Below are 18,809 nucleotides of genomic sequence, written 5' to 3'. Positions count from 1 at the left end.
CTCCCGGACCGGAGCACGAACCTGTGTCCCCTGCATCGGCAGGCGGACTCTCAACCACTGCCTCACCAGGGAAGCCCTTCCTCTGGCCTTTAAATGCTGTTTTGGGGTGTTCTGTTACTTTTCTACGTGTATGTCTTTCTTGTCTCCTTAACTGGAATTTAAACTCCTAAAAGACAGGGACCCAATTCATAACACTTTGACAGTACCAGGCTTTCAATAAAGAATTTGTGGATAAAGAGGAGGAAGTGGGCTGGTGGGGAGGGCAGAAAAAAAATTATTAAGAGGAGACAGAACATGGTGCCCCCAATTAAGTAACATGGCGACCCCTAGACGACACTGAGCAGAACATAAGATGTCCAGGCCTCTTCTCTGGCACAAAGACTTCTTTTAAAAAGAACAGAAACGCTGTTGCACGTGGGTAGACAGTGTAAAACAGTCATATAACTGAGCAAAAACAAAAAAGCAACAGTGGCATGTTTTCCTGATTTGGACAGAAACATTAGCCTGTGTGATAACTGTAATAATAGTAAGAGTGAAAATGTAGGGATACTGATTATGGGAGAGCACTGTCTTGAGCTTGTTATATAAAGCATCTCACTTAATCTTCACAGAAATCCCATGTGTTTGGTACTAGCTTTACTCCCACTTCACAGATTGGGACACTGAGGCTTTGGGAAATTCAGTGACTGGTTCGGAGCTGCCCAGCCAGTGAGAGGGGGTAGAGACTACACATTTGGGGCTTCCACGATCTGCCGACCTGAGCGTCTCCACGCTCTTGCTTGTGGCTCTTCCTGGAACACCCCCCTCCCCCAAGGCATGTCCTGCCTCGGGCCCTCGCACCTGCTGTTCCCTCTTCCGGAATGTTCTCCTACAGACGAGCACACGGCTGCGCCCTCAGCCCCTGCAGGTGTCACTCGGCGAGCCCTCCTGACCCGAGCAGCCGTCCAACACGGCAGCCCCCCAGGGGTCCCACCCCCCTTTCTACTCTTCTCTTCCCTTTAACGCGTGTCACCGTCTGGAACACTACAGGAGCTACTTATTCACAGGTGACCCTTGAACAACTCGGCGGAAATCCGGGTACTGTTCTCTCTGCCTCAAAACCAAAAGGAGCTGATGAATGACTCAGGCAGGGCAGGAAGCTGGAACGGGGCGGGCAGAGTCAGGGCTGAAAGCCCACGGCTTCTGATCCCGCCTGTTGTGCTCTCCGACCCAACACAAACCTTCCCCCACACCTAGTTCATCTAAAGATCCGTGCAGTGAAGATGCGGGTGCTACACTCGTGGGGGAAAAGCCCATGTCGGTGGACCCGGGCAGCGCAGACCCGCGAGGTTCCAGGGTGGCCGTGTGTCTGCCGTGCGCCCCACCCACCCCCGCCCCGCCCCGCCCGCGCGCCCGCCCGCGCGCCCGCCCGCCCGCGCGCCCTGGGCACTGACCTCACGTCGTTGCCGCCGTGCGCGAAGGAGCCGAAACAGGCGGTGAGGACCTGCAGGAAGTGGAAGAGCAGGTGGACCTCGGCCGAGTCCTTCTCCTCCTTCTCGTCGTCCGCCGCGTCGTCGCGCGGCGGCTCGGGCTCGGCCAGCGGGGTGGCCAGGCGCACCTCCACGCCGCCCTCCTCGGCCTCGATCTCGGCCTCGGCCACGGCGTTGCAGTAGCTGGAGTAGCTGTCGTAGCGCAGCCGCCGGCGGGAGTAGGCCACGGCGTCGGCCACCAGCTTCTCGCTGTCCTCGGGCGCGGGCACTTCGCCGCGGCGCGTGGCCAGGCCGGGCAGCCCGCAGATGGCCGCCGTGTAGCACGTGTAGCTGTTGTTGCGCCGCAGCAGCCGCGGGGCCCCGTCCGGCGCCGGCCGCTCGTCGCGGATGCGGTGCAGCAGGTCCTTGTAGAGCCCCGAGTCCTTGTGCACCGTGTGGTACACGTGGCCGTCGCCGCGCGCCGGGCCATCGAAACCGAAGGTCCCGTTAGACACGGGCGACTTGGCGCCGTGCGTCATGGACAGCGCCCGGCCTGCAGGGGGACAAGGGGACAGACTGAGAGCCGAGGTCATCTGGGGAAGGCGGGGTGGCGGGTGCTTTTGCTTTTTCCCACGTGCTCCATTTTCTAACTTGACTATGAAGGCCCTGCAGTATGGTTCAAATAACAAGGGAAACTTGGAAACATACAACAAAGGGTAAGTAAAACTAATAATATGGTAGTTAAAAAATGATGTTATGGTCTCTTTAAATGTGTCTTCCAGAAATCGCGGTAGCACTCTCTTCCTTTTCTAGGAACCAGTAAAAGGAGGATTCCCTGTAAGGAGCTCATTTTACAAAAAACTTCATACAAGAGGGACCCAACCCAGAACCCTGTGAGATACACGCTGTAGGTGCTCCTTAAAAATATGACACAAATGGACTCATCTATGAAACAGAAACAGAATCACAGACATAGAGAACAGACTGGCGGTTGCCAAGGGGGAGGGGCTGGGGAGGGATGGAGTGGGAGGTTGGGATTGGCAGATGTAATCTATAATAGAGAGAATGGATAAACAACAAGGTCCTACTGTATAGCACAAAGAACAATATTCAATATCCTGTGATAAACCATAATGGGAAAGAATATTTTTTAAAAAGGATGTATATATATGTATAACTGAGTCACTTTGCTGTAGAGCAGAAATTAACACAACATTGTAAATCAACTATACTTCAATTTAAAAAAAAAAGGCCAGGGTTTGGTGGCGCAGTGGTTAAGAGTCCGCCTGCCGATGCAGGGGACACGGGTTCGTGCCCTGGTCGGGGAGGATCCCACATGCCGCGGAGCAGCTGGGCCCATGAGCCATGGCCGCTGAGCCTGCGTGTCCGGAGCCTGTGCTCCGCAACGGGAGAGGCCACAACAGTGAGAGGCCCGTGTACCGCAAAAAAAAAAAAAAAAAAAAGGGCAGTCTGGGCAGTCAAAGGCGGATCTGTCAGATCAGTGGGCAGAGTTTGTTTGCCTTCTTTGGCGAAGTCCCAAACGCAGCCTGGAAATCGGTGCCAGTGCCCCTGCAGGGAGGTGGGCCAGCAGACGCTGGTGCCTGCCCATCACTGTCCACAGATGCTGTAGGACAAAGGACCCCCCCCAAGATGGTCCTGATGGTTTCTGTGATTCTCTAGCGGGACCCCCTCCCGTTCCAATGTCAGCTTTCACCCTGCGTCTTCCAGGAGGAAGGCGTTCGTATTCAGCTGGATAAACCGACCTTCCGATCTCCAGCAGTTAGGTGACTGCACGTGGAAGATGCAGGTGAGGCACTCAGAGGGGTGGTACGGGGTGGGTCTGGGCGCCACTGGGAGACTGTAGGTAAATGGCTCTTGGAGGAAAATCACAGGACATGAGTAAGCCTGCTCTGCAACTGCATGGTCCCTGAGGCCTCTTTAGCGCCTGGGTTTTCTCAAAGCAGAACCTGGGGGACACTTGTGTGCACTGGAGCCTCAGTGCCACACGCAGGCCGGCAGGCCCAGCGCCACCCCAGCCCCCAGGGGTCTTACCGTACGGTACACGGGGGTGGTGTCCCCCTGTCGTGCTTTCTGAGGTCCCGGACGGGTCCGCGGCCGACCCGGTGAGGGGGACAGTGCTGTCGTCATGAGCCCTGGCACCCGGTAGCTCTTTAAACACTGGGGACTCCGCTTCCTGAATTTTGTTGAGGCTTTCATCAGAGACTCGCGATAAAGCACTTTCTTTTTGTAATTTGCCTAAAGAAAATAGAATCATAACTGAAAATTTTGTCAGAGAATTCTTGTTACTGACAAATGAATATAAAAATAAATATTTATCTTGTTACTTACGTACTTACTTTGGGAATGAAGAAAAAAGTTAGACAAAATAAAGTGGAGAGTTCAATCATCTGGGAAACACAGGCTAGAAAACTCAGCTATGGAGGGAAAGATGGAGGCTTAGGCCTGAGTTATCTCATCCAAGACCAACAAAAAAGCAGGATTAGACTGATTCCCAAGGTAAACAATCTGTAAGTTCTACAACCATCTAGACTGGCCTTCTGTTTTCTTAAACTAACCTCAGAATCCCTGAAATGTTTATCTTTGTCTTCAAAGATACTGTTATAGTCTGCTTGGTTTTCTTCTGTTCAATAAATGACTGCTCTCAGATTTCTTCAGGTCACCAAATCTTAGCAAACAAATAAATCATTTTCCTCAAAAGGAACAGAGAGGGCTTCCCTGGTGGCGCAGTGGTTGAGAGTCCGCCTACCGATGCAGGGGACACGGGTTCGTGCCCTGGTCCGGGAAGATCCCACACGCTGTAGAGTGGCTGGGCCCGTGAGCCATGGCCACTGAGCCTGCCTGTCCAGATCCTGTGCTCCGCAACGGGAGAGGCCACAACAGTAAGAGGCCTGCGTACCGCAAAAAAAAAAAAAAAAAAAAAAAAGGAACAGAGAGATTCTACTTACTTTTAAAAATCCTTTACTTTCAAAAGAAACCAGGGATTTTTAAAAAACAGTTTGAAGCTGGAGAGCATTCTTTTTAATCAAATCTGGTGTGTGGTGCTGGTGGTTTATGACCTTGCTCCCTCACCCGAGCGATGTCTAAGCTCTTACCTACGCAGCTGAAATGGAGACATTCTCGGTTCCTCTGAACACACTCAGCATCACCTCTATTTCTATACTTACCTAGATAGTCAGATACAAGATAGATTTTTTTTAAACTAAATTTATTACGTACTGCAAGGAACAAAAAAAGTGTGTATACAGATCTCTGACCTCAAGTTGCTTACAATCTAGATGAGAAAAGATAATATTTGTAAAGATTATAATAACAATTTTTTAAAAACACCTTTTTGTTTTTGTTTTTGTGGCCGCACTGCGCGGCTTGTGGTATCTCAGTTCCCCGACCAGGGATCGAACCCATGCCCCCCTGCAGTGGAAGCGCGGAGTCCTAACCACTGGACCACCAGGGAATTCCCAAAAAAACCTGTTAACACATGAAACAGGTATTATTATTTTCTCTCCTTTATAAACAGCAAACTGAGGCCCAGAGAGATTAAGTCATTGGCCAAAGGTCACATAGGTAGCAAAATGCAGTCGGTTTACTCTCTGTCCACGCCTTTAACCACAGTCTGTACTTAAATTCATAGAAAAAGATACGTATATGATGAAATGTCAAAATACATGGCATTGACCAAAAAATCTCTTGGGAAGCCAGTATGGGTAGTGATGTCAGTTTCCTGCTGTAACATTATAGCCTAAATATGGAAGAAAAGATTTTATGGTCCACTTCACATTAAGGTTCAGCTATTAGAAAAAGCCTTTAGACATCAGAGCATTTAAGTATAGTTTATCACTTCCCATGGGGTTAAGTCAGCCAAGCAGGATGTTTAAGGGGGGCTCCTTCTCAGCCCAGAGTGGGAACGGCTACACAGGAGACGAAGCAGCAGCTGGTTATCAATCTGTCATCAATGTGGCTTCACCACTTAGCTTCAAGTTGTATGTTTTTTTTTATTATTAGTTTTTAAATTTACATGCAGTAAATTGGCTTTGTCTGTGTGTGTAGAATCTTGAGTCTAACAAATGTCTAGATTCCTACAGACAATCCACAATCAGGATAGGGAAGGGTTCCATCAGCCCCTAAAGCCCCCCTGGCAGTCAGCCCCTCTGCCCATCCCTAGCCTGTGACAACCACTGATCTGCTCTCTGTCCCTACAGTTTTGTCTTTTCCACACGTCATATAAATGGAACCGTAAGACATGAGCTTTTGAGGCTGGCTTCTCTGACCTGGCATGATTAATGCGTCTGAGGTTCATCCAAGTTGTTGCGGGTTTCAGTAGCTCACTCTTCTTCACTGCCAAGTAGTGTTCTAATACATGGATGTATTTACTTACATAAATATGTAAATATTTATATAAATATTTACATAAATATGTGCTTGCTTATTCGTTCTGTGGATAATCCATGCTGTTTCTAGTTTTTGGTGATGGCAAATAAAGCTGCCATAAACATTCATATCCAGGCTTTTGTGTGAATTTAAATTTGCATTTCTCTAGGGTAAATACCTAGGAGTGGGTAAGTGTATATTTAACCTTATAAGAAACCACCAAACTGCTTTCCTGAGAGGCTGCACCATTTTGCATTCCCACCAGGAGTACACGAGCATTCCAGCTGCTGCTCAGTCTGTAACTTGTCTTTTAAAATTCTCTTAATAGTGTTTCTCACAGAGCAAGTTTCTAACTTTGATGAAGTGTGATTTACCAACTTCTTTTATGAACTGTTTTTGGTATCATATCTAAAAACTCTTTGCTTTACCAATGGTCTCAAAAGTTTTCCCTTTTTTGTCCTAAAAGTTTTATAGTTTTCTATTTTACATTTTTATCTGTGATGCATCTTGAGTTAATTTTTACAAGGTGTAAGGCTTAGGTCAAGGTTCTCTTTTTGGCATTCAATATCCAGCTGTTCCAATACCATTTATTGTAAGGACTATTCTTCCTCCATTGAACTGACTTTGTATTTTGTCAAAAATCATTTGGCCATATATATTTGTGGCTCTGTTTCTGGACTCTACTCTGTTCTGTTAATCTAGGTGTCTCTCTTCACCAATTCCACACTTTCCTGTAGCTTTATAGTAGCTCTTAAGGCCAAGCAGTACAGGTCTTTCAAATTTACTCTTTTCCAAAACTGCTTTGGCTATTCCATTTCCTTTCCCTTTCCATATAAATTTTTAAAGTGACTTGTCTAAATCTACAAAATATCCTGCTGGGATTTTTATTTAAATTGTGTTAAATGTATAGATTGATTTGAGACGAACTGACATCTTTCCGGTATTGAGTCTTTGTGTTCATGAGCATGGTATGTCTCCTCATTTGTTTTGTTCTTCTTTGAAATATGGGTTTCTCAAATTCAGATATATCCGTATGAACGTGCGATTGTAAGGTACACTCTGAGGCCAAAAGTAAATACTTCTTTTCTTTTGAGAGCCCTGTAAAAGGCTCTGTGTGGCCTCCAGACTTGGAATTCAATCATGTTACCACTGACAGGAAAATACCTCCTGCAATTTTCTAAGCCACAGTCTTCTTCCTTTTTTTTTTTTTATTGCTTTCATTGAGATATAATTTCCATACAGTGAAATTTATATATTTTAAATGTACAGGTAGATGACCTGTGACAAATGACTACAGCCTGTAACTACTCCCCAATTAACAGAGTCCTGCAAAGTGCCTCCTGTCCCTAAAGTTCCCTCCTGTCCCTGGAAAGTTCCCTCCAGTCCCTACAAAGTTTCCTCCTGTCCCTGCAATGTTCCCACCTGTCCTTACAAAGCTCCTTTCTGTCCCTACAGAGTTCTCTCCTGTCCCTGCAAAGCTCCCTCCTGTCCCTACAGAGTTCTCCTCCTGTCCCTAAACTTCCCTCCTGTCCCTGCAAAGCTCCCTCCTGTCCCTGCAAAGTCCCCTCCTGTCCCTAAAGTTCCCTCTTGTCCCTTGTGCCCCTTTGCAGTCGGTTTCCAGCACCCAGTGCTTTCTACCGCTGTGGATTACCGTTCCCTGGAATCATGCAGTATGCACTCCTTTGTGTCTGGCTTCTCCTGGTACTTCTCCTCTTCACTGCTCATTCATCTTCTATTGTATGAACAGACCATAATTTGGTTATCCATTCGCTTGTTAATGAGCATGTGGGTTGTTTCCATTTTTTGCCTAGTATGACTGACCAATTTGTGTACAAGTCTTTTTATTTCTCTTGGATAAATACCTAAGAGTGGAATTAATGGGCCACATGGTAAATGTTTGCTTAACCTTACAGGAAACTGCTCAACTGACTTCCCCCATGGCTGTACCAGTTTTTATTTCACCATAAATATATGAGAATTCCAGTTATCACACTTGTCATCTAGTCTTTCTACCTTTAGCCATTCTTGAGGGAGGGAAGTGCTATCTGACTGTGGTGTTGATCTGTATAATCTAATGTTTCTCATCGGGCAGTTACCTTCCATTAGCCGTGGCAACTAGGACCTCACTCTCACCTGGGTCCCAAGTTACCAAGGAAAAGTTTGAGCCAGAAAGCCATCAGGAGCCATCAGCCAAGGACTGGCCTGACCTCGGTGTGTGTTCCCTCTGTCAGTCAGGATCACGTGGATGACAGCGAGGGCTCAGCTGTCAGAGCACTCTTGCAGATCAGAACAGCAAAGCCCTTACCTGCTATCTTTCTCCGCATCCACGGACACACAAAGAGCCACACGAAGAGGGCGAACAGCAGCGCGACCCCGAAGGAGATGAGCACGATCGCCCACATGGGAAGGACCAGGCCCAGCACTGGGGATAAAGGGGATACTTCTCAAACGTTGGGCATCACGTCCACATCCCTACCATTCCCCAAACCTGAAACGAAATCACCTGGATTCCGTGTTTAATAAAACTCTCAACCAAAACAGATGTGCTAGGCTTTCAGGGGTACAAAGCTGTGTGTTTAAGACACACAGCTTTGCAAATATGTGGTTAAATCAGTAAGTAACCTAATTATTAAAAATCAACCAACTTGGCACAGACGGCATATTAAGTTGGGAATAAACCCATTTACAGTATTATCTCAATATCTAAATTCCTGAGTGGACAAACAGGGGTAACAAATGGTCCGTCTTCCCTCCTAGTTCCCCCGCCCCCGCCCCCGGGCAGCACGAAGCCCTGGGCTGCAGCGGGCACAGCAAGGCTGGCAGCTGCCTCTTTGGTTTCTCAATAGTCAGCAGCCTGGCTTTAAATGGACATGATGCTCAGACCACACACACAAACCTTTTTTAATGTCAGCTTAAATTGAGAAACAGCAGACACAGGAAGAGTCTGCTGCCCCCTTCATAAGTGCCTGAAAGCAGGGCATAAATTTCTTGTGAGAAACGTGCCTTCCTTGTTCCAGGAAGAGCAAAGTGACCCTCACCGCTGGAAACAAGGCACCAATACCAAGATGAGTCTGCACAAACAGACCTTGCTAAAATAACCATTCTATTCTGTTTCCTCCCTGTATTTCCTAGTCACTTTCCATAATTTATCACCCTTTGTCAAAATGGTATATAAGTCCCAAAGTCAAACTGCTTCTTTGCGTGTTCATGTCTTTTCTGTGAAGGCCTCCATATGCATAAATCAACCCTTTCTACTGTTAAAAATAAAATAAAATAAAAACTTAGATAGGAAAGTTTTTTTAAAGGACACTGACTTTCAAACTCAACTCTTCTTTGAAGTGTCAGCTCATGGAATTACAACACAGAAAAACTTTTCATTACTATCCAGTCCAGCACACGAAGCGGCCATTCCATCAGCCAGTGAAAGTATGGAGGGTGGAGAAGCATCGGGCTTCCTAGCCCTGTGGGCCCCAGAGCCCAGCTCTCCCGGCCGCACAGGCGTGACTCACACACGCTCACAGGTGCACCCTTGCACAGGCACAAAGATACAGGCACAGGAGCACTCACTACAGCATTATTTGTAATGGGAAGAATTTTCAAGACGACTGATACACGCATCGTTCCATGGAAACGTGAAGTCAGTGTGGTGCAGAGTGTATAAATGAGGTCGATCTAAACGTACTCATAAGGAAAGAGGCCGCGATCTAGTTAAGTAAGAAAGGCCATCTGGATCATGGTGTGTGTAGCATGACCCAATTTATGTTTAGAAGAGAAAACAACCCCACACATACACTCCTACCATATGTGTGAATAGACAGAAAAAGTTCTGGAAAGAATCAGTGGTTCCTCCTGTGGAGAGATGAGAAATTGGAGGGCGCTCTCCCTTCTCACTACATATACTTTTGTACTGTTAACTTTGTAAATTTATAACGGGCACACACTTTTGTAAATTGTTAAACTTTTTTTCAAAGTTTGAAAGGAGTGAACTATTTAAAACTCTGCTCTTAAATCTCTAATGATACAGGCTTTGTTAGTTACACTGTTAGCCACTCTATACCTACAAACCAACTTACAGTTACTCACTCAGGTAAGGTATTATTAGACATTTTGGTAAAGGTAAGAGGGAGAACAGGTAGTTAATACTCTAAACGGGGAGTCAGGATTAACATATATAAATATAAAAAACAAAAAACCAAGATCACCCAGCCTTAGTACAGTGGAGGGGTCACTGGTGGCAGCAGACACTCAGCGGTCAGGCCACTCCACCCTCAAACGCGCGGTTACACCAGAAAGCACATGGCCCCATGGAGGCTGTACTGAGGCACCTGGCAGTCCTGCTCCAGCCCCGGCTGTGGCCTCGGATCCGAGGCTCGGAGCTGCCTGTAGAACCACCCAGGCTGACCTCACTGGCCGCGCTCATGGCCACGGCTTCCTGCTTCTGCTTTCTGTCTTCGTGCCAGTGTCTGCTACATGTGGTAAAAGACCACTCCAAAGCTGTTTCTTGCTAACTGTTAATTACCAACATCAAACTGATGAACGAACATCAACACCAAGTACAGCTTAAGAATACTTGGCTTTTGAAGAGGTTTCACGGTTTCCTTGGTGGTTCCTGGTTCCGTTGATGACAAAATTGTTACTTGGGCTACTTTTGGCTTCACTGCGTTAACTTGATCTAAGACAGGCGAGCTCTGGGTACCCTGGGGAGGGGATGCAGTTTGGGAGCTGGATACGGGAATATTTAAACGAGTGAATACTTTTGCTCCCAGGCCGTGTTTGCTTCCTTCCCTGCCGAGCAGAGCGCACAACAAGGCGGGGCAGGGCTGCTCTACATGGCGCCTCCCGGGCCCGTCTCCACGCTCTCCGCGGAGGTCACGTGAGTTCTGGAGGGTGTCAGGACCCACATCCGAAAGGGAGCAACTGAGGCCGGCTACACGACTGCTGATGCTTCTCTTAGACAATAAGCCACAATGTCACCTGGCCCTTGAACCTTTACCATTACAACCACCTTCGCCATCGGTTTGGCCTGGGAAGTGGCCAAGAAGGTCCGAAGTCACCCTCTGAGCCACAAGAACTGGACGGGAGGTCAGGGGCTCCACACATCACTGAGGGTGGAAGGGGTGGGAGACAGACGATAAAACCAAGGGTGCGAAGCACAGCAAAGGAACCAGGAAAGCGGGGGCAGCCATCAGTGGGGAGTAAGAGGGGAGGGGCTTCCCTGGTGGTGCGGTGGTTGGGAGTCCGCCTGCCGATGCAGGGGACGCGGGTTCGTGCCCCGGTCCGGGAGGATCCCACATGCCGCGGAGCGGCTGGGCCCGTGAGCCATGGCCGCTGAGCCTGCGCGTCCGGAGCCTGTGCTCCGCAACGGGAGAGGCCACAACAGTGAGAGGCCCGCGTACAGCAAAAAAAAAAAAAAAAGAGGAGCGAGGAACAGAACGGGGACAGGATTTGGGTCTTACCAAATTATTATACCAACTTAGTAAATTAACAGAGCATCAGAAGTGCACAGGATTAACGTACATACAAAACAGAAACAGACTCACAGGCACAGAAAACAAACTTAGGGTTACAAAGGGGAAAGTGGGGGGTAAATTAGCAGTTTGGGGATTAACAAATACACACCACAATATATAAATAAGGATCTACTGTATAGCACAGGGAACTATACTCAGTATTTTGAAATAAGCTATAAGGTTAAATCTTACAGTAAAAGAACCTGAAAATATATATATGTGTGTGTGTGTGTGTGTGTGTGTGTATAAAACTGACACCTGAAACTGTACACTTGAAAAAAAAAAGAGTGCACCAGCATTTACTTTTACTTTTTTTTTTTTTTGCAGTGCGCGGGCCTCTCACTGTTGTGGCCTCTCCCGTTGCGGAGCACAGGCTCCGGACGCGCAGGCTCAGCGGCCATGGCTCACGGGCCCAGCCGCTCCGCGGCACGTGGGACCCTCCCGGACCGGGGCACGAACCCGTTTCAAACCCCTGCATCGGCAGGCGGACTCTCAACCACTGCGCCACCAGGGAAGCCCAGCATTTACTTTTAAAGCCTGCATATAAGAAGTGCAGACTGACAGTTACGGGACGCGGCTCTAAACTGTACTAAATACATAAAATCAACTTTCATGGATAAAAAAACAATTAAATGCAAAAGTCCAGCACGGAAAAGCCTTTGAATCAACGTACCTCCAGGGGAGAACTTTTTTTCTTCTGAAAATTCAAGGTTGACCTTTTCACAACAAAAGTTTTGACAAAAATACTTCGCACTGATCAGCCTTCCTGCGAGGATCTCAAATTGTTTTCCGGTCACAACGCGCCGGAGGGCACTGAGGCCCGGCGCCGTCACCCCGCGGAAGGCAAAGCAGGACTCGGCTTGAATTGCTCCGGTCCCCGCGGCCAAGAGCGGCTGCCAGGAGCCCACACTGGGCGCTCGCAAGCCCAGGCCTCACTCCAGCCCCTAAATGGCCTTTCATCTCAAGCTCTTTCATTTTCTGAACAGCAAAGATACGATGAATAGTGATTTAGCTCTAACCACAAGCATCCTTGCAACTCTCTCCCAGATCCCCCGAAGATCAGGATATCCAAGTGACATGGGGAAAAGCAGAGAACTTTTTAGAAACACAGTCTTCTGGAGTCATTATTACTTTGCTACATCTCTTGGTTTTCATATATAACCATCAATTTTAGAATCTAATAAAATAAATTAAGCTTCTGTAAAACCAGTAAGGCTTTTTAGCCCATAGTAGTTCCCTTATACTACTCATCAGCGTCTCCTGCACCCTCTCTTCTCTCTCTCTCTCTCGGGTTTAATTTTATAAATAATATATGGTTATAAAAATATCAGCCATAGATAATCATCAAGGGCCTACTCTAGAGCACAGGGAACTCTACTCAATACTCTGTAATAACATATATGGCCAAAGAATCTGAAAAAGAATAGATATATATATATGTATATATATATGTATAACGGAATCACTTTGCTGTACACCTGAAGCTAGCATAGCATTGTAAATCAACTCTACTTCAATACAAAATAAAAATTAAAAAAATGTCAGCTGTATAAAACCGTATCACGTACAAGTGTGAAAATCCCTCGTTGTCCATCCTTCTTGACCCCACTTCCCAGAGTAACACTGTTAACTATTCGGTGTGTATCTTTTCAGGCACTTTCTAGACATAAACATATGGTGCAGAGTGTTTGTGAGAATTTTTTTTTCTTTTCCTTAAATTTAATAGATGTAAATCACACTGCATATATATTCTCCTGTGCCTTCATTTCTCACATAACAATATATTATGGACATCTTTCCACAGTAACACCCACACACAGACACACGTCTGCCTCATTTGTAGAATCACTTTTTACTAGTCCTCCCTTCCCTGATAAATGAAGTTTCTAGGTTTTGTTTTGTTTTGTTTTAGATCAACACGTTCAAGCATTAGAGGAGCTCCCTATGTGAAAGGAATCCTGGGGCAACTTTAAGAAAATGAAGCATTGGGCTTCCCTGGTGGCACAGTGGGGGCTTCCCTGGTGGCGTAGTGGTTGAGAGTCCGCCTGCCGATGCAGGGGACACGGGTTCGTGCCCCGGTCCGGGAGGATCCCACGTGCCGCGGAGCGGCTGGGCCCGTGAGCCATGGCCGCCGAGCCTGTGCGTCCGGAGCCTGTGCTCCGCAACGGGAGAGGCCCCAACAGTGAGAGGCCCGTGTACCGCAAAAAAAAAGAAAATGAAGCATTGTTTTGAAATTCAAAAATGCTATTTCCTAATTTGTCCTATAGTTGGGATTTTTCTTTTATGCATATGGTACCAGCTTTCTCAAACCAGGGTTCATTCATAATAATTCTGAGAAGGAAGTGAGTTGAAATCACTCTGTTCTGAATCAAGCTCTCAGTGATACTGGAGATGCTTCTCAGCCCAGGCCTTCCCCACCCAGGGCCCTGGGCTGGGAGTCACTGCAGCTCCAACGCCCAGCTTCTCTACAGCCCGGAACATTATCTACAGCTAACACGGAACACAGAGGTCCTCTGGGAACAAAGCTCCTTCTCCCAAGTCAGTGGGGACCTGAGGGGTGGCTGATGCTCTGGTTCCCTCGGGGGGGCTGGACCAGAAGAGCTGCCACTGGAGGAGGAGGAGATGGAGGAGGGAGGGGAGGCAGCCCCATCGCAGGTGCAGACCACTCTGGGGAAGCCAGAAACCAGGCCTGGTTAAGTCTGAGAATTCATCTGCTAGTAAGGAGCGAGCAAAGGTTGCTAGCTAGAGCTTTAGAAGGGCACCCCTTACATGAGGACCGTGATAAGCCAGCAGCGTTTACGGTAAAAGGTTATGATAAAGAGGTGGTTAGCGCAGGGGTCCTCTAAATGCACACGCATCCGATCACCCAGGGTCTCCCTGGTAAACACAGACTGCTGGGCTGCATTTCTGGTTCATCGGGTCGAGGGCGGAGCCTGAGAATCTGCATTTTTGACCAGTGTCCATGTGATGCTGATGCTGCCGGTCTAGGGACCACACTTTGACTTAGAAAGCTTCGTTAGCTGATCTGCTCTGATGCCTCAAAACCATGTGCCACGAACCTCAGCGTTTGTTCTTTAAATGCTGAACAAAAAACAGGTCCTGTACAGCCAAAGGCTTTCCTTAAAAATAAACTTCAGGCTTCTATCTAACCCAACCCAAGTGAGTACTTTATTTTCCTCAAGTTATTTTTGCTGCTTGCAAATTATTTTTTAAAGGACAAAAATGCAAAGACAATGTTTTAAAGTGCAACTCAGTTTCTGAAGGATGACTTCTGAGAAAAGTCATGTCAAACGCAAAGTAAAACAAATCAAACTAGGCTCAAGATATAAACAACTTCAAAATAACTTAGGAGGAACAGAGGAAGTCAAACCAGAACCCTGTAACTCAACAGCCCACGGGTCCCCACTGAATTCACGTCCATCTGGAAAAATGCGACTTATCAGAATCTCTGAGAGTTGACACGGGGTAAGGTGAACGCTGCCACTCTTTTTTGTGAGCAAACTTTTCATTCTTTCTTTTTATCTCTGGGGCCTCTGTGTTGAATGGAAGCGTTCTAAGGAAGAAAAGGACTAGGAAGAATAAATTCCAACAGGCAGAAAGGCAGGCAAATTCTGAAAGAGGCGGAGGACCGAGTCACTGGGGAAGTGATTCTTCCCAGCCCAACCCTATCCCCACCTATGACGCCACAGCCACAGATGACCATAGGATGGAATTAATGTCTAGTTTTAACCTTAGACGTTTACATAAAAATAGGATTTAGACTCACCTATTGAATATCCCATAAACACTCCCCAGGAGCCAAGACATTAGCAAAGTCCTTTTCTGACTGAGTGTATTCTGATCATCATTAACAGGCACTAGATACTGCGTGTCTTTCCCTGCCCCATTGTGTGTCAGAAGAACGTCCTATAACTGGGGCTCGGGACCAGGCTGCCCACTTAAAGTCTGCTTCTGCACCTGACTAGTTATATGACCTTGGGCACTCAGTCAGCATCACTGTGCCTGCTGCCCACCTGTCAGGGGGCGTTAGCAATATTACCAATTTCCCAGTGGAGTTCAGAGGACGCAAAGGATTAATTCCTGTAGAACTCAGCTCAGTAAAAGCGTTTATTTATTATTTATTTTTCACAACTTCTCTATGACGTATTTATATTACCCTTAGTTGCCTCATCCGTTATCTAGTTTCATTTTCTCTAGAATTTACTCTCTTAGTGATCTGCTTCTTCTAGCAAATTTGCAATAAAACTGCAGCAAAAGATGAGAAAAAGAAAAAGAAGTGATGGAAAAAATAGGTAAGTATGGGAAAAGTCAAATTTTAATAAAAAATCATACAGCTGTGGTCTCCTGACATTCAGACCGAGAACCAGGGAGCGAGAAGAATAGAGGCTAGAAAAAAAAAATGCAGAAACAGAACTAAATGGTCGTCATTTACACCAATTCCCACTTCCAGGACTCGCACCCCGGCCTTCATTTGTTTAATCTCTTAAATCACTAGCCCGGGAGGTGTCTGGCTATTGACGGCTGGTAGGCTTTTTGTTCCGTTACCCTGGGCTCTGAGAGCCTGCACAGAACCAAGAACAAGCGCTCAGGTGGACAAGACATCTCTCTGCTACAGCTGACTTCCCACCTGGCGCTCCAGGACCCGCCCAGCACCACATGGAAGCTTCGTGAGATTCACAGACTTGGGGTGGGGTGAACTTCAACTTCATGGTATGCAACTGCTTTTTCTCTGCCTCTGTTGTTTTGTTATGGATCATGAAAACAGTCTGTGACAAACACACTTCATATTCCGTGAAGGATCAAGCCCGAAGGGCCGTCAGGCCACTGTCATCCGAGGCTAGGGTTTCATCTCCCTCCAGCTCACCATGACGTTCAGCCTTGTGCTTTTCAGATAACTTAGAGCCGCTGTGGTGCCTCACGCTCCCTCCCTTCACCCAAAGTCTGAAAGCCCGGACCGCGAGCATTCAAGCTGTAAGAGCGGTGCTTTGAGCGCTGAGAAGATGCCAAAGTAGAAGGTTACACAGCGTTCAGAATCATTCACAAAGAGTGTAGTACACAAACATAGAATTAGGTATGGCTACACAACCCGAGAAAACCCAGCTGGAGAAATTAATAAGGATCTCCCCCGTTTGGGAAGAGGGCGCTTTCAACTGTAATACGACACACCATTTAGCAGAAACTTTATCTTTTGAACAGAGAGAGGGAGGTTTTTATCAGATATGGCCCGTAACTGAATCTTAATCCTTAAAGGACACTTACAAGAAGGAAAACGACGCACACAAACGTCTCTGCTGACTCTGGACATCCCACAGCAATGGACGTGTTCAGGATCTAGCTGTAAGAGGCACATCTCACAGGGGGGAATGGGGGACCCTCTCCACCAAGATACGCATGGAAACGGTGAGTGAGAACGGTTCACCACCTCCGCCACACTGTACGTAAGTTCTTCTTTACCCACGGAAAACGTAAAAGAAAGGAACTTTTAACCCTGTTCCACCCCAAACCCCAAACCCTTGGAAAGAAAGAACAAAAGACATCGGAATGGGAAGAAAAGGAGTAATTCTGAAAAGAAAGTCATCACTGGTTCCAGTATCTGAAACGCAGAACCAGAACGGCAGGGCTCTAGTCCCTGGACTCACTGGTCTGACGAGTTCTGGGGGGGTTAGATGTTTGTGCTGTAGACCACGTGACAGCCCCGCCCCCGACTGTCCCGAGGTGGTGACCTACTGCTTATGCGAGCTCCCCCCTGCCTCCAGGGGCCCCCCCAGCTCAGGGAGGCTCAGGCTGTCCGATCATGTTCTGTGACTCAGCACCGGGAATCGGAGGCAGAAGGGGGATTGCAGTTTTCTTTTTTTAACCTGAAGCCTGTTGCCTGTGCACTTCACACCTCTCTTGAGTATTTAGAACAAGTAAAGGCATCTCCTACTCTTTTCACTGCTCCGTAATGAGTAAGGATCGTGAGTAGTGCTTCTGACTGTTGGCCAACAAACCCACCACGGCTGCTGGACTCTGACACCACCTGCTGGCCGTGACCTTCCGAGGGCTCTTACCTGGGGCTCCTGTGTACATGATGGAAAACACATTGATCGCGATGGTAGCGGCATAGAACACGGGAAGCGCCCGGAGGCCGTTGGGAACGGGGTCCTCCTGCGGGGTAAGGAGATAAGGGGGCAGGTCAGGACTCCAGGGGCATCTGCAGGCAGCACAGGCAAAATGACACAAGTCAGTTCTGGGAAAGCCCTGTCCCTGCCGCGGGCTGTGTGCACCTCCAGACCCGGGGCTGGCCTGGGCTGACCCTCCTCCTACACGAGTGCTGTGGCAAAGGGCCCACGATGGTGACCAGCAGATGCGTTAATGTGCTGGGATCACATGAAGTGGTGGCAGATGTGGGGACAGAGAAGGGCTGTTGGTGAGGCCAGTTTCTGGGACTAAAGCCCCGACCCGGAGCACTCACTATCCTAGCTACATTGACATGGGCCCCAAAATCCACTTTCAACAAATATTTTGAGGCCTGACCCTCTGAGGATGCCCTGAGAAAGTCAAATGACTTCAGTACCACGGCATTACTACTAGATTTTATGGTACTCCGTGACACGATCCGGGTTTGCTGTGTTGAAATATATAAAGCAAGGAAATACAGGACCACGTGCTATGACTTTCAGAATCCTTTCACGAGGTGGAGCATTTCACCTTCAACTATTAAAAAGTGAAAAGAACTGTGGGTTCTTTGTCTAAGAAAACATTTTTTTACGACCTTAGGCTTCTGGTACAACACTTCCGAAATCTAATATTTCAGCGAGAACAGTACTGCACGTGTTTTAGGCAAAGTCGCACCTGGGAGAATATTCAAAATTCAGAGTTTACAGAGGAAAAATATAGAGTTTGAGGGTTTAGATCTACAGAGGATTTTGAAGCAAAAATATGAACCGGAACTCCCTGACGCAAAACTGGCATGTAGGTGTTGCTTAAATAATTCAAACACGGGCTAATTTCTGATGACCATGTAAGACACTCTTGTACATTGGTATGAGTCTGTGACCCACCCACGATAAAAGGAAAATTAGGTCTAAGCCTTGATGTGAGCTACAGAAGTCAGGATCAGTAGACTATCTCACAGGTTCCTACTGTCAAGTGCAAACGTGTGCAAATCAAGTACATTTGCAGAACTGTAAACTCATCAAGAACCCCGCCTGCAATGTCTCAAGCGGCCACCAGCACTTGTCAGGAGGCCTGAGGTGAATGGAAGTGAGATGTCAGGAAAGGAAGAGCTGGGGTGGAAGGTGATTCAGCCGCACGGGAGTCCCAGCCACAGTCACAGGCAGGACAGGTACAAAGGGATGGGCAGGAGCCTGGGATGAGGCACATCACCTCCCGATCTGCCGTGGACCCGGGACAGGAACCCAGGCTGAACTGAAAACGAAACGCTGAGCTGCTCACATGCCTACTGCCTCCGCTTCCAAAATGC

The 18,809-nt window shown here is 47.6% G+C and overlaps 1 protein-coding gene across 1 annotated transcript in view; it reads right to left on the bottom strand.

Annotated features, from left to right (window-relative positions):
* The window catches only part of SLC20A2 (solute carrier family 20 member 2), a gene marked incomplete at both ends in the record, with an annotated part of 47,367 nt that overhangs the window by 19,773 nt on the left and 8,785 nt on the right, over positions 1 to 18,809 (bottom strand). Inside the window, 4 exons of the mRNA XM_079726756.1 lie at positions 1,434 to 2,001; positions 3,501 to 3,704; positions 8,140 to 8,256; positions 17,395 to 17,491. Coding sequence (XP_079582882.1) covers positions 1,434 to 2,001; positions 3,501 to 3,704; positions 8,140 to 8,256; positions 17,395 to 17,491 — 986 coding nt within the window. The remainder of the gene's footprint in view (positions 1 to 1,433; positions 2,002 to 3,500; positions 3,705 to 8,139; positions 8,257 to 17,394; positions 17,492 to 18,809) is intronic.

This window comes from Hyperoodon ampullatus (assembly GCF_949752795.1).
Source record: "Hyperoodon ampullatus genome assembly, chromosome: 20".
In the NCBI taxonomy this organism is placed as follows: Eukaryota; Metazoa; Chordata; class Mammalia; order Artiodactyla; family Ziphiidae; genus Hyperoodon; species Hyperoodon ampullatus.
Note: the sequence above shows the minus strand (reverse complement) of the source record. Positions and strands in the feature narration are given on the sequence as shown.